We start from the raw sequence: 24,287 nt of genomic DNA on the forward strand, positions 1-24,287 counted from the left end.
CGTGAGGTGATACCTGAGTGTGGTTTTGATTTGTATTTCCCTGATGAGGAGCGACGTTGAGCATCTTTTCATGTGTCTGTTGGCCATCCGGATGTCTTCTTTAGAGAAGTGTCTATTCATGTTTTCTGCCCATTTCTTCACTGGGTTATTTGTTTTTCGGGTGTGGAGTTTGGTAAGCTCTTTATAGATTTTGGATACTAGCCCTTTGTCCGATATGTCATTTGCAAATATCTTTTCCCATTCCGTTGGTTGCCTTTTAGTTTTGTTGGTTGTTTCCTTTGCTGTGCAGAAGCTTTTAATCTTCATAAGGTCCCAGTAGTTCATTTTTGCTTTTAATTCCCTTGCCTTTGGGGATGTGTCGAGTAAGACATTGCTACAGCTGAGGTCAGAGAGGTCTTTTCCTGCTTTCTCCTCTAGGGTTTTGATGGTTTCCTGTCTCACATTCAGGTCCTTTATCCATTTTGAGTTTATTTTTGTGAATGGTGTGAGAAAGTGGTCTAGTTTCAATATTCTACATGTTGCTGTCCGGTTCTCCCAGCACCATTTGTTAAAGAGACTGTCTTTTTTCCATTGGATATTCTTTCCTGCTTTGTCAAAGATTGGTTGGCCATACGTTTGTGGGTCTAGTTCTGGGGTTTCTATTCTATTCCATTGGTCTATGTGTCTGTTTTTGTGCCAATACCATGCTGTCTTGATGATGACAGCTTTGTAGTAGAGGCTAAAGTCTGGGATTGTGATGCCTCCTGCTTTGGTCTTCTTCTTCAAAATTACTTTGGCAATTTGGGGTCTTTTGCGGTTCCATATGAATTTTAGGATTGCTTGTTCTAGTTTCAAGAAGAATGCTGGTGCAATTTTGATTGGGATTGCATTGAATGTGTAGATAGCTTTGGGTAGTATTGACATTTTGACAATATTTATTCTTCCAATCCATGAGCACGGAATGTTTTTCCATTTCTTTATATCTTCTTCAATTTCCTTCATAAGCTTTCTATAGTTTTCAGCATACAGATCTTTTACAACTTTGGTTAGATTTATCCCTAGGTATTTTATGCTTCTTGGTGCAATGATGCAACTACAATTAAGCATCCACAAACAAAAAAATGAACCTGGACTGATATCTCATACCATATGCAAAATTAGATAAAATTTGATCCAAGAGCAAGTATAAAATGTAAAACAATAAAACTTTGGAAGAAAAACTTAGGAGAAAATATCTGTGATTTTAGGGCTAGTCAAAAAGTTGTTGACCTTAACACCAAAACCACAACACATAAAAAGAAATATAGATTTGATTTTATTAAATTTTGAAACATATGTTTTGTGAGGAACCCTGCTGTGAGGATTAAAAATATTAAAATTCAGACTGGGAGAAAGTTTCAGACTGAATATTTGACATATGACACTTATGTAGATTATGAAAGAACCTCAAATGTTAAGCAAAGAAATCAAAAGTGTAATAAAAAAAAAATACTGCAAGACAAATGAAAAGGGAAATAACAACATAGCAAAACTTATGGGATGCAGCAAAATCAAGTGTACGAGGGAAGTTCATAGCAATAAATGCCTATCTCAAGAAACAAGAAAAATATCAAATAATTGCACAATGGTTCAGTCAGTTGGCTTAATTGTTTAAGTGTCTAACTCTTGATTTCAGCTCAGGTCATGATCTCACCATTCGTGAGTTTGAGCCCTGCTTCGGGCTCTGTGCTGACAGTGTAGAGCCTGTTTGGGATTCTCTCTTGCTCGCTCTCTCTACCCCTTCCACTCACGTGCTCTCTCTCTCTCTCTCTCTCTGTAAAAATAAATAAACTTAAAAATATATAAGAGGGTCGCTGAGTGGCTCAGTCAGTTAAGCATCCAACTCTTGGTTTTGGCTCAGGTCATGATCTCACTGTTTTGTGAGTTCAAACCCCACATCAGGCTCCATGCTAACAGTGCAGAGTCTACTTGGATTCTCTGTCTCCCTTTCCTCCTGCCCCTTCCCCACTCGTGCTGTCTCTGAGTCTCTCAAAATAAATAAACTTTTTTAAAAATTTAAAGATATTTATATCAAATAAACAACGTACCTTAGTGAATAAATAAACTAAAGAAGGGCAAATTAAGCCCAAAGTTAGTAGAAGGAAGGAAATAATTAAAATCAGAGTAGAAATAAATGATATAGAAAAGATAAATGAATCAAGATCAAGATCAAGATCAAAGATCAAGAGCTGGTTCCTTGAAAAGAGTTTAAAATTGGACAAACCCTTAGCAAGACTTACCAAGAAAAACAGAGATGACTCAAATAAATAAAATTAGAAATGAAAGAGAAGTTAAAACTGGTACCACAGGCATACAAAGGATCATATGAGATGACTGTGAACAATTATATGCCAACAAATTGAACAACCTAGAAGAAATTGATAAATTCCTTGAAGCTACAACCTTCGAAGACTAAATCATGAAGAAATAGAAAATGCACCAGTTGCTGTTAAGGAGATTGAATCAGTAGTTAAAAACTTCCCAACAAACAAAGGCCCAGGACAAGATGGCTTTCTGTTGAATTCTACTAATCATTCAAAGAACAATTAATACCTATATTTCTCTAACTCTTCCAAAAAATAAGAGAGGATAGAACTAATAAGCAAATTCAGCAAAGATTTAAGGTACAAAATCTACATACAAAAATCAGTTGTGTTTTTACATACAATCAACAACCAAAAGAGGAAATTAATAAAAAAAAAAAAACCCTCTCATTTACAATAGCATCAAAAAGATGCTTAAGAGTAAGCTTAACCAATAAGGAGACAGACTTGTACACTTAAAGTAGAAAACATTGCAGAAAGAAGTTGAGGCAAAAATTAACAGAAAGGCACTTTATGCTATTGGATTACAGGATTTAATATTGTTAAAATATTCATACTAACTACCCAAAGTGATCTATGGACTCAACACAATTCCTATCAAAATTTTAATGGTGTTATTTTATAAAAATAGAAAACACAATCCTGAAATTCATATGGAACAAAAATTGACCTTTTGGAGCCAAAACAATCTTGAGAAATAGGAACTAAGCAGGAGGCCTCATACTTCCCGATTTGAAAAGATTAAAAAGCTACAGTAACTGAACAGTATGGTACTGGCATAAAGACAGACATATAAGGGCACCTGGGTGGCTCAGTCAGTGAAATGTCTGCCTTGGCTCAGGTCATGATCTCGTAGTTCATGGACTTGAGCCCTGCATTGGACTCTGTGCTGAGGGCTCAGAGCCTGGAGCCTACTTCGAATTCTGTCTCCCTCTCTCTCTGCCCCTCCCCTGCTCACGCTCTGTCTCTCTCTGTCTCTCAAAAATAAATAAATGTTAAAAAAAAAAAAAAAGACAAACACATGAACAAATAGTGCACAATAGAGAGCCCAGAAGTCATCTCACACATATACAGTCAACTAATCTTTGGAAAAGGAGCCAAGAATACCCATTGCTGTAAGCATAGTGTCTTCAACAAGTAATATTTGGAAACTGGATATCCACAAGCAAAGCAATGAAAGTGAACCCTTATCTGACATCACACACAAAAATCAATGCAAAGTGGATTAAATAGTTAATTACAAGACCTGAAATTGTAGCTTCTTAACTTCAGGAAAAACTTCATAACAGCAATCGTAGCCATGACACCAAAAGCACAGGCAACAAAAGCAAAAATAAACAAGTGAGATTATATTAAAGTAGCAAGCTTCTGCATGGAAAAAAAAAAGAAAAGGTGACCTACAAAATGAGAGAAAATATTTTCATACTGTGTATCTGATAAAGAATTGATGTCCAAGAGTGCCTGGGTGGCTCAGTAGGTAAAGCGTCCAACTTCAGCTCAGGTCATCTCACCGTTCATGAGTTTGAGCCCCACATTGGGCTCTGTGCTTACAGCTCAGAGCCTGGAGCCGCTTCAGGTTCTGTGTCTCCTTCTCTCTCTGCCCCTCACCCACTCAGTCTCTCTCTCTCTCTGTCTCTCTAAGAATAAATAAAACATTTAAAAAATTTTTTAAAAGAATGTCTAAAACTTACAAGAATCTCCTATAACTCCATAGCAAAATAGTGATGTTCAACATCACTAATCATTAGGGAAATGTAAATCAAAACCAAAATGTTACTTCACACGTGTTTGGATGGGCATACAAAAAAAAAAAAAGACTCAGAAAATGACTAGTTGTGATGAGGATATGGAGGAATTGGAACCCCTTTACACTGCTAGTGGGTATGTAAAAATGTGCAGCTGCTATAGAAAACAGTGTCAAACCTCCTCAAACTGAAAATTGAACAACTATATGGCCCAGCGACATCCCCTTCCTAGGTATTTATTCAAAATAATTGAAATCAGGATCTCAAATAGATATTTGCACTCCATTTTCATTGCAGCAACATTCATAATAGTGAAGCAATGGTAGCACTTAAATGTCTGTCAACATATTAATGGGTTAAAAAAAATGTGGTTTATACATATAATGGATATTATTTAGCCGTGAAATGTAAAGAAATCCTGTCACATGCTATAACATGGATCAACCTTGAGTACAATTATGCCAATTGAAATAAGCAAGTCACAGAAGGACAAATACTACACGATTCCAGTTATATATTAGGTATCTACAGTAGTCAAACTTAGACGCATAGAGTAAAATGGTGGTGGTGGTTGCCAGGGGTTGGGGGCAGGGCAAAATGAGGAGTTACTCCTCAGTGGATATAGAACTTCAACCATGCAAAATAAAGCATTCTGGAGATCTATGTATAACATTGTGCTTGTGGTTAACAATACTGTCTACTAAGAATTTGTTAAGAGGGTAGATTTTAAGTTATGTATTTTTTATCACAATAAAATATGTGTTGAAATCCAAACCCCTGGTACCTACTGATTCTTCTAAACTCCCCTCCTGTTCAGCTCTCACCTGGAAGGTCTCCATGGCTTCCTGATGGTGTAATCAGAACTTTATCCTGAAGTGCCAGAAGCCTTAATAATCAAACTTTCCTTATTTCAGCATTGTTGAACATGTCCATTCATAGTTACAATGGGACACCCTCGGGTGTCTATCACATGGGCTCCAACTGTGTTACCCCTGCCTCCATTGGGTAAAAACACTCTCACTTCCTCCTGCTAATCAGAGTCCACTGTCCCTGCCAGGACAGTGACTCTTATTTTTTTTTAATTTTTTTTATTTTTTGCTTTTTTTGTCACTGGACACAAAAAGTTCAAAGTGCCCTGATAGCAGCGATCCTTGTATTTTAGTTAGAAAGTTAGAAATTTGCTCTTTTTTTCTGGAAAGAGCCTGCCTCCTTTGGGAATCATCATCTCTTACCCAAAGATCCAAGAATGTGGAGCAGAAAGCCAAAAAAATCCCCCAGTTGGGCGTTGGGAAAAAAGTAGATGGGGCCACTCCTACTTCCACCCCTATATTCCCATTCTATATTCCTTCCTTTCAGTGACACATTAGGAATTCTGGACTAATAAATATATTACATCCTAAGGATATTGTATTAGTCAATGTTATCCACAGAAACCAAACCAATGGGATGTCTATATACATATATAAAGATACATATGAAATTTATTTTAGAATTGTTTCATGTGATCATGGGAGCCACGAAGTCCCATGATCAGCCATTTGCAAGCTGGAGAACCAGGCAAACTGGTGGTATAATCAGTGTCTGATGAGTCTGATGAGCTGAGAATTTGGTGCTGATGATGTAAGCCCTTGATCTGAGTTCTCAAGAAACAAGAGTACCGATGTCCAAAGGCAGGAAAAGATGGGTGTCTCAAGGAGAGAGCAAATTTGCCCTTTGTCTACCTTTTTGTTCTATTCAGATATCTAGAAGTAATGTTTTACCACCTATCTGAGCATTTTATACTTGAGTCAGTTGACTCATAAAATTAATCATCACAGATATCATCCCATTATTTTAGAATACCACCTTCATGCTGGTGCTTCATTTTCACCTTTAGGTAGTTGTTCAAGAGTTCTATGAGGTTAAGTGGCATAGTATGAGAAACAATCAGTAGGTCTCATGGTCGTGGGCTCATTCCCATACCTTCTTCACTGTGAAGTGGGTGCCCTGGTCAGATGCTATGCAATGTGGGATTCTAATGCCTATGGATTCCACTATATTACTGGTTATATCAGTAATCCCATAAACAGTAGTGCCCACCAAGACTCTGCAGGTAGAAAAGGCGAATGAATAATTGAACAAAATTAAAAGAAAACTCTGGCCTTTCTAGGATGGAAGAAGTTCTGATATGATCAACTTGCCACCAAGTGGCAGCTACCTTCCTAAAAAAAAGAAGTGCTAAATTGGACCTTAATATTGGTCTCTGCCTTTGACAAGTTTGACATTCAGAGGCAGCAATAACTCTGTCTGCCTCAGTAAGTGGAAATCTATGGTATTAAGCCTATATATAGCTACCATGGCCATTCCATTTATATGCCTATCATGACACCTTTGGGGGAACTTTCTTTCTAGTACCTTTCTTGGTAATGAATGTTTTCTAGTGGACATTAATATGTAATACAAAAATATTAACACTTTGTACCCATATGCTTCTACCCCAGACCTCCTTGTCTCCAATGCTTTAATACTCTTCAGGCCCATACCCAGAAGGCCAGGCCAAACCACCCATAAACTAGCTTAGGCTTTTTCCTTCACTTTTATCTAATCATATTCAAGTTATCAATTTATTGCCTCTCAGATTTGAATTCACTATTTAATACTTACTCTGCAAAAATGGATTGAATTCTAAATATTTTATCCATTACCAGTGAAGGCGATGCAAAACCTTGCCATTAGAGGATACCAGAGGCACACTGAGGAAAGAAGAGATTCCTCTGGTGTGTATTGTATTTTTCATTTTCTTATTCCTGCTGCACAGGGAATTAGCACAGTCAGTGAATGTAAACGTGAATGTAAACTATTTCTGATCTCAGTGGAAAAGAATATATTCCCCAGATCAATGGCCACATGCTATGCACCTGAGGTGTTATTAATCACCTCCAGAAATGATACCACATGTGACACATTGATTGAAATTAGGTATACACTTGACCCTTGAGCAACACAAGTTTGAGCTTCTCAGGTCCAGTGATATGCAGATTTTTTTCCATAAATATACGTATAGTACTGTAAATGTGTTTTCTTTTCCTTATGATTTTCTTGATGACATTTTTTCTCTAGCTTACTTTATTGTAAGGATACAGGATATAATACATATAACACACAAAATATGTATTAATCAAGTATTCATGTTATCGGCAAGGCTCCCGGACAACAGAAGGCTCTTAGTAAAGTTTTTGGGGAGTCAAAAAAGTTACACATGAACTTTCAACTGTGGAGCATCCCTAACCCCTTGTTGTTCAAGGGCCAACTATACAGTTAGTTAACTCTGCACTGGTCTAATCATTTATCAGGTTCCATCTCATTTTTGCTGGGACAAGACTGAGAAATTAAACAAAAATATGATGGAGACCACCACCCTTGCAGGTTAAAAGTGGTACTAATTTCCACTACCTCCTTTCCCCAAAGATATGTTTTTATTGTTGTTGTTTGTTTGTTGTTTGTTTTTTTGTTTTTGAGTATAGTTGACAAAGAATGTTATATTAGTTTCAATAGTACAACATGGTGATTCAACACCTCTATACATTATGCTCGGCTCACTACAAGTGTAGCTACCATCTGTCCCCATACAAGATATGTTGTTTTTATTTACAATCTTGGCCAAGGGAAAATGGTATCAGTCAGAGATTTACTTTTGGTCTTTTCTACTAGGAGAGCTTTTACTCCACAGATCACGGATTCGATGTGGGATTACTCTAACTGCCAAGTATATCAGTTCCAATTATGCACTTGAGAACTGGTAAATGACCACTGGAGGCGTGTATATACCCAGGAGGCAACCGTGAGCCAAACTTTAGCCAAGAACCAATTTATCACCTGGTTCTCATAGGCCCCAAATCCAACAAGGGTGCTGATGATGTCAATATCAACCCAGAATTTGTGTCTAATTGTCCTCAGAATATAATGTCAGTCCCCTTTTGTCAGAGTACAGACACTTGAGTAATTGGCTGCAGCTTCCTTTAGGGAAAGACAGGAGGTATCATGACAGTTTATACTTTCCATGGAGTTAGAGGGTTTTACCAACAAGGAACCAAACCATGTTTTCAGTCAATGGGTTTCAGATTTGAAAAATGGTTCAGGTCTGGGAACTGGGACTCAGGTATTGTGATTTTTTTACTGGGAAAACAATTCTCAGTGTCCTGCTACTCTTGCTTTCTCTTCATTACTGATGTCAAGCAACTCTCTAGTTGGCTGCCAATCTATTTTGCATCCAAAAGCCACAATCCTCTATTTACTCTCTGCAAAACCACCTATGAGTCAAGTCCCCTTGGCTGCTCCTTCACCCATGCTGATTTAGGTCTCTTGGATTCTGGCAGCCAAGCATTACCACCTGGCCAGCACATCACCATCTGTGTTGACAGGATTTAACCCTAATTATTGGCCTGTGAGTCAGAAAAAGAAATCGGAAATTCCTATGAGATAGGGGTGAAGGCATCCGTTGTTCTGTGAGGAAGAAATTTCTGCAGCATCTTCAAGCACAGTGGCTTCCAACCAGTGAGTGGAGGAGGTGGGTGAAAAAAATCAACATCCTCAGTGGCATACATCCAGAAGTCCTCTTTCCTATTTTCGGGATCTCAGGTTTTTCCCACAGCCTAACAGAGCTCCTTTGAGTATTCAGAAGTCTCTAAACTTGGAAGTGTAACAAATAGATCTTCTGCCTTCCATCCACCTATGTCTGATAGGCAACAATGGCTGATAAAGGCCTCTTTGTAAGTACCATTGATACTCTATGGCTCACAGGCATAGCCAGTAACTTCTTGTCAACAGCCTTAGTTCTCTTATCATCCTTCTGTAGGGCATTAACAAAATTTAGCAGTAATCCACTAACTCCACTGACTTTAAAAACCTGGTTTATTGCATCACTACCACCACATTCTCCTCTACTGGGCTACTTTTCCCGGTTGCCATGAAATTTTTAGAATCGTACTGCCACCTTGTGTTAGGGACTATCTGTGCCCTTCTTTCCAACGAGGATCCTGTCCTGATTTGTTCCCAGATTCGATGAACCAAACCAAATCCACATCTTACTACCAATTTACTCATAATACTTTCGTTATTGTTTTAACCTGGATCTTATGAGAAGCAGATGCCAAGACAGGACTAAATGTGCACAGATTTTATTAGGAGGAAAACCACTATGTGGAAAATGGGGAGAAAGATGAAAAGGCTGAGAAAGGTGGCAGACTGAAGCAAGTCTGACCCCAAGGAGAGGAGAGAGGGAGGGAAAACTGGAAGGCAGCATTCTAGGATTCACATAGTTTAAGGAGGGCTCATTCAACATAAGGAAGTTTCATCAGGACTGTTGGGGAGTCTTCAAGCTAGAGTCAGCTGTCAGAGGAGTCCTAAGTCTCCTAGGAATGCCTGCTTTAGTATGTTGATCAACATTCCACCACTGGTTGAGAGCAGATCATGGGCAGTGTGACCTCGATAAAAAGGTACTTGTGTATTTCAGAGTGTGTCAGCTCAGGCCCTTCACCACTCATGCTCCTTATAGCAAGAATACTGTAAGGAACATTCCTGTGCCTGTCACACATGGCACTCAGTTTATGCACATACTTATGTGCATCCAGGGTGTCCAACTTTTAGAAATGGCTAAAGTCTTTGTCAGTACAGCAATGGCACTTTTCCAGTGTCAGTGTACCTCAGAAATTTGTTTAACATCCAACCCAGAAACTAACAAACTGATTCTATAGGGACTTATGAGTGACAGGAGCTGATCTAGTCAAATCTATGACTGCAGCCCTGTCAAAAGGTTCTTTAGAAGGTCTTCTAACATGGGAACTGTGGCAGGCCACAGTTATCACAGATATCACACAGCCTTAATTTTTTTTCCATTTCATATGTGGTAGGGACAATAATGGTCCCCAAATATTCCATGAGTTCTGATGCTTTCTGGCCTCCTTTGAAGTTAGGACTATGTGACTAAATTGAGCCAATCCACCATAAGAATAAATTTTTTGTATCACTGACAGTTAGTGATAGCAGACAGGAGTGAGTTTTCCACACTTTCTTCAGTTTTGTTGGCAACTATGGAGTCCTGTGCTGAGAACACAGAGCTGCAAGACTGAAGAAGCCTGGAGGTCTATCATCAAATAAAGGACAGACTCCACTGCCCAGAAAATGGGCCATACCTGTACAAGGTGACATAAACCATCCATCAGAATCCATCTAAATAGTGTTCAGCTGAAGCTATGAGTCAAAGGGGAGCATGTTAGTATGGATCATCTCAAGTTTCATAGATGAAATCATTCTCCTTTGGAATGTGTCCCGGTTTCTAATTATAATTCTGGAGAAGCAGGCAGGCTCTGTATATTTTCCTAGGGGATCCATATGTGAGTACTCTGCATGTCCTGAGCTCTACCTATCTAAGTTGGGCTCTTCTTTTACCCAGGAATTCAAAAAATGACCCACACTTAGGGAGAGGTACAATCACCAACAAGAATTAATTTGGTAATCTGTGTCTAGTTCATCATGAGGCTACCAGGAATTTAGGTTGGCATATGAACTCAGATAAAACACTGACCTATACGTGTGTGTGTATGTATGTGTGTGTGTGTGTGTATACACACACTTCAGATTCTCTCTCTCTCTCTCTCTCTCTCTCTCCATATATATATATTTGAGTTAACAGCAACGAAGAGTATTTTATATCAGGGGAATAACCAGCATTATCAGAGATATATCCTACTGAATACAAATTTCAACAGTTGGTGCTTTCAGAATAAGGATTTTGCAAAATCTTCCCAGGTAGAATGATGCACATAGTTAGTTATGAACTGCTGGTGTACAATGAAAAGAGATGGAAGTCAAGGGTGAATAACATCAATATTAAGGAAAAATAAATGGATGGTAACAAAGTACATTGAGAAAGAATTCTCAGAGGTAGATGTGCAACTAGGAATCAGAAGAGATGAAATGTTTCAGAAATGAAAGAAGGAACAAATTTTAAATGAGGAATAATCAATTATAAACAAACTAACAAACAAACAAAAACAGAAAAAGAGGACTGAGATGAATCCATAGAATTTAACACTGTAGAGATAAGGGAATTTTTCCAGAGTGATTCCAGAAAAATGTCAGGGATCAAAGTCTGTGTGCAATAAGCAATGAAGAAATGGTTTTACATTTTGATTTGAGAATTTACATTTACTATTAAATGACTTCATACGAAAGTATATCTGAGTAACAGCACATATTTTGACTGATACAGAACTACTAAGCCCTGTGTTTCCTAAATAGGAATAAAAATCCTCAAAGTTTTTTTTTTATAATTTAACTTTATTTTTTATTTTTTAAAATTTACATCCAAATTAGTTAGCATATAGTGCAACAATGATTTCAGAAGTAGATTCCTTAGTGCCCCTTACCCATTTAGCCCATCCCTCCTCCCACAACCCCTCACGTAACCTTTAATTTGTTCTCCATATTTATGAGTCTCTTCTGTTTTGTCCCCCTCCCTGTTTTTATATTATTTTTGTTTCCCTTCCCTTATTTTCATCTGTTTTAGTCTCTTAAAGTCCTCATATGAGTGAAGTCATGTGAGTTTTGTCTTTCTCTAATTTCACTTAGCATAATACCCTCCAGTTCCATCCATGTAGTTGCAAATGGCAAGATTTCATTCTTTTTGATTGCTGAGTGATACTCCATTGTATATATATACCACTTCTTCTTTATCCATTCATCCATCAATGGACATCCGGACTCTTTCCATACTTCGGCTATTGTTGATAGTGCTGCTATAAACATGGGGGTGCATGTGTCCCTTCGAAACAGCACACCTGTATCCCTTGGATAAATACCTAGTAGTGCAATTGCTGGGTGTAGGGTAGTTCTATTTTTAGCTTTTTAAGGAACCTCCATACTGTTATCCAGAGTGGCTGCACCAGCTTGCATTCCCACAAACAATGCAAAAGAGATCTTTTTTCTCCACAACCTCGCCAACATCTGTTGTTGCCTGAGTTATTAATGTGAGCCATTCTGACAGGAGTGAGGTGGTATCTCATTGTGGTTTTGATTCGTATTTCCCTGATGATGAGTGATGTTGAGCATTTTTTCATGTGCCGGTTGGCCATCTGGATGTCTTCCTTGGAGAAGTGTCTATTCATGTCTTTTGCCCATTTCTTCACTGGATTATTTGTTTTTTCGGTGTTGAGTTGGATAAGTTCTTTACAGATTTTGGATATTAAACCTTTATCTGATAGGTCATTTGCAAATATCTTCTCCCATTCTGTCGGTTGCCTTTTAGTTTTGTTGATTGTTTCTTTCGCTGTGCAGAAGCTTTTTATTTTGATGAGGTCCCAGTAGTTCATTTTTGCTTTTGTTTCCCTTGCCTCCGGAGACGTGTGAAGTAAGAAGTTGCTGCGGGCAAGATCAAAGAGGTTTTTGCCTGCTTTCTCCTTGAGGATTTTGATGGCTTCCTGTCTTACATTGAGGTCTTTCATCCATTTTGAGTTTATTTTTGTGTATGGTGTAAGAAAGTGGTCCAGGTTCATTCTTCTGCATGTCACTGTCCAGTTTTTCCAGCACCACTTGCTGAAGAGACTGTCTTTATTCCATTGGATATTCTTTCCCGCTTTGTCAAAGATTAGTTAGCCATACATTTTTGGGTCCATTTCTGGGTTTTCTATTCTGTTCCATTGATCTGAGTGTCTGTTCTTGTGCCAGTACCATACTGTCTTGATGATTACAGCTTTGTAGTATAGCTTGAAGTCTGGGATTGTGATGCCTCCTGCTTTGGTTTTCTTTTTCAAGATTGCTTTGGCTATTTGGGGTCTTTTCTGGTTCCATACAAATTTTAGGATTATTTGTTCTAGCTCTGTGAAGAATACTGGTGTTACTTTGATTGGTATTGCATTGAATATGTAGATTGCTTTGGGTAGTATCGACATTTTAACAATATTTGTTCTTCCTATCCAGGAGCATGGAATCTTTTTCCATTTTTTTGTGTCTTCTTCAATTTCTTTCATAAGCTTTCTAAATCCTCAAAGTTTTACACAACCACCCAATTTCCAACTTTTCACTGGCCTTTTACACAATTTGTATGAAATTATGAGTAATAGAGAAGTGGTCTTCCAGGAAGCAAAACATTTTATTTCAGTGGCACCCTCCTATTTTCCATATCCATCTCCCTTTTCTAATCTAAAAGCAAAATGATTTTTCTCCATCTTTGCCGGATCATATGGTAGTTTTCTACCATACTTTTCTACCATACCAAAACTACCGTACTTTTTCCTATAACAGCTGCACCATTTTGCATTCCTACCAACAGTGGGCAACAGTTTCAATTTCTCCACATCTTCACCAAAATGTATTGTCTTTTTTAAAAATTTTTAAAAATATTTATTTATTTTTGAGACAATGTGAGAGATAGAGTGCAAGCAGCAGAGGGGCATACAGAGGGAGACACAGAATCCAAAGCAGGCTCCAAGCTCTGAGCTATCAGCCCAGAGCCCGACGTGGGGTTTGAAGTCACGAACCATGAGATCATGACCTGAGCCAAAGTCGGACGCTTAACCCAACAGAGCCACTCAGGCACCCCGAAAATTTGTTGTCTTTTTATATGAGAGCAAAATTTCTCAAATTTTAGTAATGAATTCTTGTAAGCTGGTACGAACTGGCTCCAGCACACCACTGCCAAGGTTGGGGCAAAGAGGAAAATTCAGATTCTGTAGGGCCCAAACTCTATCAAATTTGATGAACCATCTCTGAAAAAGAGAATATAAAATTGGGTCCTGACTTTGAAAAGAGCCTTATGTAAGTAAGTGGCCCTGATGCTTTTGCTTCCTTAGCTCTACAGTAAATCTGCTCTTGGTAAATAGGAGTCTCAACAGGCTCAAGCATGTATATAGCTTTCAAAGAGAGAAGCATTGGATTGAATTTGGACCCTATTTTCATAAGTGCCACTGGGGCAAGTCACAGGCTAGCTGAAAGCCAGGAGCTCTGAAGAGAAGAAGGGAGGTTGGACTGAGGAAAGAAGACTCGGGTCAACCTAAGGAGCATAAGGGAAAAACGTGACACTGTATACTTCACTCTTGAGAGTGAACTGGCAGGCCCTCTTGGCTTCATGAGATGAGGGTCTTAGGCTGCTTTCACCTGATTCAGAGCCTCTGATGGATTCATGTTGGAGTACATAGGGTGGAAGCTGAGACTGAAAATACAGAGAAAACATCAGACATAATTTTGGTGATTCAAGTGCTGATGATTTATTATTTCATACTTTAAACTGTCAGTAGTGCCAACAGAGTTGAGGGTGAAATTATTTTTCCCTTCTTGGTTTAGTTCAGTTTCTGAGGATTTCTTTGGTAATGTCCTTTCTCCAGGCCAATGTTGTTACAGACTGTTGCTGCAAGAGAAAACAAAATAGAATATAACACAAACAAAATGCCAGTGGTGCTTTTTTCTCTTTTTTTCAAGCCCTAACACAAATAACTTGAAGGTTATAATTAACTGAAGGGAAAGGATCAGGGAAATAAAAATTAATTCCAGAAAATCAATTATTTGTTACCTCAACTGCAAATACTCTTAGTTTTGTAATAGAAGCAGCTTCCTAAAATTCTGTAAGTTGTTCATTTGCCTATGTTCAGAAACTATTTAGGTCAATAAAACAAAGTACTTTGAAATTTCCATTCTAAATATATGAATTTTAATTTAGAATAAAAAAGAAAAAAAATTGCAATAATTCTAAGTACAATCACATTTGGTAAAATATAAAAACACCAATATATATGCACACACACATGTGTGCAACTATATATTAAAATATTTTAACAATAATCTTCGTGGGTGCTAAAATTAATGATCACTGTTTCATTATTTTGCATACCTGTATTTTTGAAATGAATGTTTATTGTTTGTTACAATTGTCATAAGAACCAGAATGATTCACATACTCACATACAGATACAATTTATTGAATGAATTAAGAAAGGACTGTCAAGGGGCACCTGGATGGCTCAGTTCATTGGGCATCCAACTTCTGCTCAGGTCATGATCTCATAGTTCATGGGTTCGAGCCCAGCATCCAACTCCATGCAGAAAGCTCAGAGTCTGGAGCCTGCTTTGGATTCTGTGTCTCCCTCTCTCTCTTTCTGTCTCTCTGTCTCTCTCTCTCTCCCTTTCTCTCTCTCTCTCAAGAGAAAAAAAATAAACATTAAAAAAAGAAAGAAAGGACAGTCAAGGTAAGATTTGGGAATACCAATGTCTCTGGATGGAAAAGGATCTTAATGTAATTAAAATCTAAATATCACCCTTTATAATGAAAAATGAAAACAGTTAAGCATAAAATAAAGTCAAAATGTTTGTTGAAAACTTCAGTACAAAATTGAAAATGACAAAAATTTTGGAACCAAAATAAGGCATGTTTTAAAAACAGGAATTTATTAATGGTAGGCTAGGTCTAAAATTCCAATTTACATAACAAAAATCAGTGCAATGAGAGATGGGAGAGGGTAAAAATACACTAAGCATCTCTCATATAAAGAAAGTCTCAAAAATTCCTGTAATCTCAGATAAGTATGTTGTGTATTTTCTCTTTTTTTAAGTTTATTTATTTATTTTGAGAGAGAGAGAGAGAGAGAGAGAGAGAGACAGAATCCCTACCAGGCTCCATGCTATCAGCGCAAGCCCTACCCAAGGCTCAAACTCACAAACCATGAGATCATGACCTGAGCCAAAACCAAGAGTCTGCCACTTAACTGACTGAACTATCCAGGCACCCCTGTATTGTGTATTTTCTATTTGTGCTGCACTTGTTATAGAAATAGCTCATTACTAAATGACACAGTGGAAAGTAACAGAAAATTCAATAGGATAGAAAAATAAACTAAAATTTAAGATATTCTATAGTTCAGAAAGTATACCATTCACATATGCAACTGACTACTTAATAGTAACTAACTTATAAAAGTTACAACCTGATATAATGGATTGGTGGTTATCACTACAACTAGGTAATCTGGCAATAGGTATCAAAGACAATGATAGTGTATATATTATATTTATGTTTTGATGAATTTCTCTTATAGGGATTTATTCTGAGACTATAATTGGACAATTGCTCTAAAGGTATATTTATATAATAATGTTTATTACAGGGTGTTTGCAACAATGAAAAACTGGAAGTAGTCTAAATATTCATAATGATGGATTTTTAAAATGAGTTATTTTTCATTTTTAAATTGAATACTATATGTCACAAAATGATGACATAGACCTATATCTTCAGATATTAAAAGTTGTCCATAATAGTCTCTAAGTAAAAAAAAAAGTATATGTATGTTTTGCTTAGAAAAACATTTAAGAAGATATGCATCTATATTGTTAAAGGAAATTTTTCTTGAATACTGTGATTATGAGAAACTTCTTTTTAACTTGTATACTTACCAAAGTATCCTATATGTTTTAATAAAATTTGATAGTACATTAAAAATACTTAAAATGTTTTTTGAAAATAAGCAACCCCATAAATCACTGCCAAGGCTAATGTCATGAAGATTTTCCCCTAAGTTTTCTTCTAGGAGTTTTTCAGTTTCAGGTCTTACATTTGAGTGTTTAATCCATTTTGAATTGTTTTTGTGTATGGTGTAAAGAAAGGGTCAAATTTCATTCTTTTATATGTGGATATCCTACAGGTTTTCCCAGCACCATTTCTCAAAGAGACTCTCTTCCCCACTGTGTATTCTCAGCACTTTTTTCAAAGATCAGTTGACTATATACATATATATATATATATATATATATATATATATGCATGAGTTGATGTCTGAGCCCTCTATTCTGTTCCATTGGTCTGTATCTGTATTTATATGAGCACCATACTGTTGGATTATAGTAGCTTTGCAACGCAGTTGACCCTTGAACAGTACAGGGATTAGGAGCACCAACCCCCCATGCAGTTGAAAATCTGTGTATAACTTTTGACTTCCCTGAAAGTTAACTACTAATAGGCTACTGTTGACTGGAAGCCTTACTGATAATATAAACAGTCAATTAAAATATAAACAGTCAATAAAAACAGTCAATAAAAACAGTCAATTAAAACAGCCAATGCTGGCCTCATAAAAGTGTTCCCTCTTCTTCAATTTATATATATATATATATATACATATATATATATGTATATATATATATTATACTGTATTAATAGTAAGCTAAAGATTATTAAGAATATCATAAAGAAGAGAAAATACATTTACAGCACTATACTGTATTTATTAAAAAATTGTGTATGAGTGGACCCACACAGTTCAAACTCATGTTGTTCAAGGGTCATCTGTATGTTTTGAGATCAGGAAGTGTGAGGCTTCCAGCTTTGTTCTTTCTCAGCATGTTTTGGCTCTTCAGGGTACTTTGTGGTTCCACATGTTTTAGAATTGTTTTTTGTATTTCTGTCAAAAATACCATAGAAATGTTATCAAATTTGCAGATAACTTTGGGTAGTATGGACATTTTAACAGTATGAATTCTTTCAATCAAAAACCTATAATGTCTTCTCATTTGTGTGTTACTTAACTTCTGTCATCAATGTCTCGCAGTTATCAATACACAAGTCTTTCACCATCCTACTTAAGTTTATTCCCAAGTATTTTATTTATTTTATTCCCAAGCATTTATTTCAGCAGATCCTATTGCATTTTTAGGGTTTTCAAAATATAAAATCATGTCACCTGCAAACAGGAACAATTTTACTTCTTCCTTTTCTGATTTAGATGCCTTTATTTTCTTTTTGTTACTTAACTGTCCTGGCTAGAGCTTCCACTACTAGACTTAGTAAGATGTGGTGGTTAAGTTTTTCACTGTTGAGTATGATATTAGCTGTGAGCTTTTCATATATGGCCTTTATTATATTGAGGTAATCTCCTTCCACCTAATTTGTTAAAAGTTTATATCATAAAAATGTTTTCAATTTTGTCAAATGCCTTTTCTGTATGCATTGAAATGACCCTGCCATTTTTTATTCTTCATTTTGTTAATGTGAGATATCACATTGATTAATTTTTGTATGTCGAACCATCCTTACAACCCAGTGATATCACTTTGTTATGGGGATGATCCTTTAATGTGCTGTTGAACTTTGTTTGCTAGTATTTTGCTGAGGACTTTTGCATCTATACCAATCACAGATATTAGCCTATGGTTTTCTTTTCTTGTGGTGTCCTTGTATGGTTTTGGTGTCAGGGTAATGCTGGCCTCATAAAATGAGATTGAAAGTGTTCCCTCTTCTTCAATATCTTGGAAGAGTTTGAGGAAGATTGGTATTAATTATTCCTTAAATGTTTGGTAGAATTCACCAGTAAAGCCAGTCTATCCTGGACTTTATTTGCTGGGACGTTTTTGATTACTGGTTCAAACTTACTAGTTATTGATCTGTTCACTTTCTATTTCTTCATAATTTAACCTTGGTAAGCTGGGTGTTTTTAGAAATTTATTCGCTTCTTTCAGGTTTTCCAGTTTGTTGGTATGTAATTGTTCATAATAATTTTTTATGATTCTTTTTATTTTTGTAGCACCAGTTGTAATGTCTGCTCTCTCATTTCTGATTTTATTCATATTAGTCTTCTCTCTTTTTGTGTTAGTCTAGCTAAAGTTTAATTAATTTTCATTTAAAAAACAGTGCTTTTGTTGATTTTTTCAATTGCTTTTCTATTCTTTAAAAAAATTTTTTTAATATTTGTTTATTCTTAAAAGAGAGAGAGAGAGAATGAATGAAGGAGGAGCAGAGAGACAGGGAGACACAGAATCTGAAGCAGGCTCCAGGCTCCGAGCTGTTGAGCACAAAGCCCAGGGCTCAAACTCACGAACTGCAAGATCATGACCTGAGCCAAAGTCGGACACTTAACTGACTGAGTCACCCGGGCACCCCAACTGCTTTTCTATTCTTTATTTTGTTATTATCTGCTCTAATCTCTATTATTTCCTTCCTTCTGCTAACTTTGGGCTTTAGTTTGTTCTTCTTTTCCTCATTTCTCGATGTGTAAAATTAGGTTGTTATTTGAGATTTCTACTTTTTAAAAAATGTAGGCCTTTATTGATATAAACTTCCCTCTAAGCACTACTTTTTAAAATTATTTTTAATGTTTATTTAGTTTTGAGAGAGAGAGAGAGAGAGAGAGAGAGAGAGTGTGTGTGTGTGTGTGTGTGTGTGTGTGTGTGCCTGAGTGGGGGAGGGGCAGAAAGACAGAGGGAGACACAGAATCAGAAGCAGGCTCCAGGCTCTGAGCTGTCAGCACAGAGCTGGATGTGGAGCTCGAACCCATGAACTGTGAGATCATGACCTGAGCTGAAGTCTGACACTTAACCAGTCAACTGAGCCACCCAGGCTTCCCTAAGCTGTGTTTTGGTATGCTGTGTCTTCATTTTCATTTGTCTCAAGATATTTTCTTAAAAAATACTCCAAAAGAAAGTTTTCTAATTTCCTTCTTATTTCTTCTTCATTGGTTGTTCAAGAATGTACTGTTTAATTTCTGCATTTTTGTAAATATTCCAGTTTTCCTTCTGCTACTGATCTCTAGTTTCATTTCATTGTGTTCAGAAAAGATACCTGGTATGACATAAATTTTCTTAATTTGTTAGGATTTCTTTTGTCAACTAATACTTCATCTATACTAAAGAATATTTCATGTACACTTAAGAATTTATATTCAGCTACTGTTGGGTAGACTGTTCCATATATGTCTATTAGGTCCCGTTGGTCTATAGGGTTGCTCAAGGGTGTTCTTTTTAAGTTGATTTGCTGTGTGAATGTTCTATTATTGAAAGTGAGATACTGCAGTCTCCTACTGTATAGCTGTCTATGGATTTCTCTGCTCATATCTATCAACGTTTGCTTTATATATTTAGATGCTCTGATGTTGGGTGCATATATACATACATATATATACGTGTATATATATATATACGTGTATATATATATATATACACGTATATATATATACACGTGTATATATATATATATATACACGTGTATATATATATATATATATATACATATACGTGTATATATATATACACATTTCTGGTGAATTAATCCTTTTTATCATCATATAGTGTAAATAATGTATGACCTGTGTTTCTTGTGACAGGTTTTGACTTAACATATATTTTTCTAATATAAATATAGCCAACTATACTTAAGAGTAAATAAGACGTGGGGTGCCTGGATGGCTCAAGTGGGTTAAGCATCTGACTTTGGCTCAGGTCATGATCTCACAGTTCGTGAGTTCAAGCCCTACATCGGGCTCTGTGCTGACAGCTCAGAGCCTGGCACCTGCTTTGGATTCTCTGTCTCCCTCTTTCTCTGTCCTTCCCCTGCTCACACTGTCTCTCTCTGTCTCTAAAAAAGGGAATAAATGTTTTTAAAAAATTAAAAACAAGAGTAAATAAGACATGTGTATATTGTGGGTCTGTTTTTGGAACCAACAAAAAAAAATAGAGATTCCACTCTTAAGGCGCCACTGCTATGTGGTGGAGAGAAGAATGTTCTTTTGAACAATTGTGGATCAATTATATATCTATATGGGAAAAATAAACTTTCATCACTACCTCACACACAAAACAAGAATTAATGGATCACTGAATAGAAAGTGTTGATATTAAGCAGTGAAAGTTTTCTTTTTCTTTCATCTTCAACATTATGTTATTATATTTCTATTTTCACAAAAATTTTACAATCATTTTATAATTTTCCATCAAAAATAATGTCAAGATTTTTATTTTAGGATTGCATTAAATCTATAGATCAATTTGGGAAAAAATTATATCTTAAAATATTGATCACACTATGTTCCTCAATTGATTTAGGTCTTCTTAAAATTCTCAGCAATATTTTGTATTTCAAGTATAAATCTCTTTCATATTCTCACTGAATACATTCCCATGTATGTCTCTCTGTCTGTGTATCTGTCTGTCTCTCTCTCACACACACATACACAAAGTATATATAGTTGCATTTTTCAATTTTAATTTTCTCATTGTTTGTTGCTTGTGTATGTGTAAAGTTAAAATTGATTTTATATTGGGGTGCCTGGGTGGCTCAGTCAAGTTGAACATACGATTTTGACTCAGGTTATGATCTCACTATTCGTTGGTTCGAGCCCCACATCGGGCTTGCAGCTGTCAGCCTGTCAGCATGGAGCCCACTTCAGATCCTCTGTCCCCCCCTATACATTGGGTATAGAAATTACTTAAAAATAAAATCTTGGGGTGCCTGGTCAGTTTAGCGGCCCACTTCAGTTCAGGTCATGATCTCGGGCTTTGTGAGGTCAAGCCCTGCATTGGGCCCTGTGCTGTCAGCTCAGAGCCTGGAGCTTGCTTCACATTCTGTGTTTCTCTCTCTGCCCTCCCCTACTTGTGGGCTCTCTGTCTCTCTCTCTCTCTCTCAAATAAATAAATAAACATTTAAAAAACTAATTATATATTGGCCTTGTATCCAGGCACCTTAAATTCATTTATTAATTCTAATTTGTTTGTAATTTCTTAGACTTTTCTATGTACACAGTCATATTATCTACAAACAATGACATTATTCATTCTTTATTTCCAATCTTTCTACTTTTTTTTCTTACCTTATTTTCCTGGCTAGGATCACCCATACAATGTTGAAAAAGAATACAATTGTGAAATATGTTCCTGATCTCAGGGGTAAACATTCACAATTTCAGCATTAACTGGAATGTTTTCTGTATATTTTCTTGTTTCAAATTTCCTTTACCAAATTGCAATGTCCTTCTATCACTGGTTAAGTGGGCATTTTTGTAGTGAAAGGCTATTTTTTTCTTCACCTATAGAAATGATCACATATTGTTCTCTTCTATCAATATGGTAAATTATATTATTTTCTAATTTTAAATGAACTTATCGTTATTAGTTCACCCTTCCCCTCCATGGCTATTTATCTTTTACAATGCTAACTAGATTTATTTGGAAATGTTTTATTTAAAATTGCTGCATCTTTAATCAGAAACTGATTTATAATTTTCCTTTCTAGTAGAGCTTTTGTCAAGTTTTGGTATTAAAGTTAGTCTGGCCACATCGAGAAACCTGGGATACGCTTCTTTTTATATTCTCCAGATGACTAGTGTAAGACAGGTATTACTTCTTTTTTAAATATTTGAAAGATATAATGGTTTGAATTACTTTCCCATGTCTTCATTCTTTTTCTGGTATATGTCTATTCATCCATGCTCTTTGCCATGTGGCCTTTTAGTATCTCCTATTAGAGTGGGTGGAGTATATCACACACATCCCCTCATTGGGTTTGGTATTGTGACTTGTTTGGCCAATGCAATATAAGATAATGTGATTAAGGAAGTGCTGGCTTAATTTATCTTGGCTCTTTTGTTTCTGATGCATGCCATGAAAACAATATGCCCAAGTATCAACTTTGTGAGAAAGTTTTAAGTGACAGTTTCCAGATATTTAATGGGAAAGACTTATTCATATTTGCATTTTTTTTTCTCTATTCTACTTTGGGAAAGATATGTTTTTGGAAAGTACATATATTTCATATGAAAATTTAAATTTATTGATTTTAAGTTATCACTATTATTATCTTTTTTTCTAATGTCCAAAAGATTTTTAAAATATACAATTTTATTACCTGACATTGGTATTTTATAACCTTTCTCTTTTTATTTTGAGCCACTGACTAATTTTTTTTCTATTTTCATATGCTTCAACAGATACATTTACAAACATTTGTCTTAATGAAAGAAAATGTTAGGTAAAGGACGTATTATACACATTCCAATGAGTTAAGCATATGGTCATTCTCATATCCTTCTGCACATAAACTTACATTACACGTATATTTTAATGAAGAAGATGTTACTTGAAAGAAGGTTTATACACAGTGTAGTTTCAGTTAATTATATGCATTACTATTTTTAAGAATCCGCCTCTCTCTTTGCTCATTTTTGTTATTTTTCTGTTTATTTTCCTTTTCATTTATTTCTGCTCTTTCCTTAATTATTTGTTTCCATCCAGTCTTTGAGTGCAATTATTTCTTCTTTTTCTTTTTGATAGAGATTATCATGAAATAAACCACATTTGATTGTTCTCTGTCCTGTAATACGCATTTCATTGTGATTAAAAGGATTAAAGTATAGTCTTACCTAGAAAGCAATGATATGCCTAATTTTTTTAGAACCTAAAACAGTCAGTCTTGACAATAAGATTAGGAAGGTGACTGTCCATACTTAATAGAGTTTCTTTCAAAATTAGGAATTCCCTCAATTCAGACATGTATCTCAATATTTGTTACACAAATATCATAGCATGCAACTTTGTACTGCAAGGATGAAGACAGAATTTGAAAAATAATCTGGGATGCTATATAAAATATTGTCTCCTTTTATATTCTACCCATCATACGGTATGGGAAATATTTATATACCAATAACAAAGAAGGAATATATAATTTTACAAAATAATCTGTTTGATTACTCCATAGTCTCATCTCTAAATTTACTTTCCCAGATGAATTAAGACAGTAAAATGAATGAAAATGTCAAGTCTTTATCTTACTAGCAGTTATTTTTTTCTAAGACAATAGTGTAACTACAAGCACATATGATATCCCTTATAATATCAGTGTTCTTTACATGTGGCAGTAAAATGTCATTAAGATATAAGTGCTCTTTACCAATGCTCAAAAAAAAAATCCCACAAATTATGTGCTTACTGATGCTTGTGAGTGTACACAAAAATCACTCCTTTAGGGTAGGTTGGTAAAGAGAGATTGAGATATCATGAAAGCAAGCTTTGTTTTTTTCGTATTATAAATGCTAACTAACAGTGAGAAACATAAAGAATCTTATGAACAAATATTTTGGTTTCAAATTAATAATTTTGAAGTGCTCCTAAACAATGATCAAAACATACAATGCACAATGGTTAATCGCGTTGTTCTATATTCACCTTTCACTGGGGGATAATTTGCTGTTACTGCTGCTTTCTTCTGACACAGATCTATAAAATTGACAAAGTTTATTTTAAGTGGGAAAATTTTTAAATCTTGAACAACTAAGTGAATATTTTTCAAAGAAACAGAGTGACTCATTATATGTCTCTTTCCAACAAAATAAAACAGGTACAATTCTTTTTTGTCTTTCTTGAATTACATTAACATACTCTGAGTGTTATATTACCTTCAGGTGTATGGTAT

The 24,287-nt window shown here is 35.9% G+C and overlaps 1 protein-coding gene across 6 annotated transcripts in view; it reads right to left on the reverse strand.

Annotated features, from left to right (window-relative positions):
• Positions 1 to 14,303: 14,303 nt before the first annotated feature.
• The window catches only part of LOC122217601 (disintegrin and metalloproteinase domain-containing protein 5-like), a 134,291-nt gene continuing 124,307 nt past the window's right edge, over positions 14,304 to 24,287 (reverse strand). For 5 of the 6 annotated variants that reach the window (XM_042934783.1, XM_042934781.1, XM_042934784.1 and 2 more), the window contains 2 exons: positions 24,041 to 24,091; positions 14,304 to 14,468 (listed from right to left, as the gene is read on the reverse strand). In XM_042934783.1, coding sequence (XP_042790717.1) covers positions 14,456 to 14,468; positions 24,041 to 24,091 — 64 coding nt within the window. In that variant the 3' untranslated portion in view covers positions 14,304 to 14,455. The remainder of the gene's footprint in view (positions 14,469 to 24,040; positions 24,092 to 24,287) is intronic. The other variant, XM_042934782.1, reaches the window with a different exon arrangement.

This window comes from Panthera leo, chromosome B1, assembly GCF_018350215.1.
Source record: "Panthera leo isolate Ple1 chromosome B1, P.leo_Ple1_pat1.1, whole genome shotgun sequence".
Lineage (NCBI taxonomy): Eukaryota > Metazoa > Chordata > Mammalia > Carnivora > Felidae > Panthera > Panthera leo.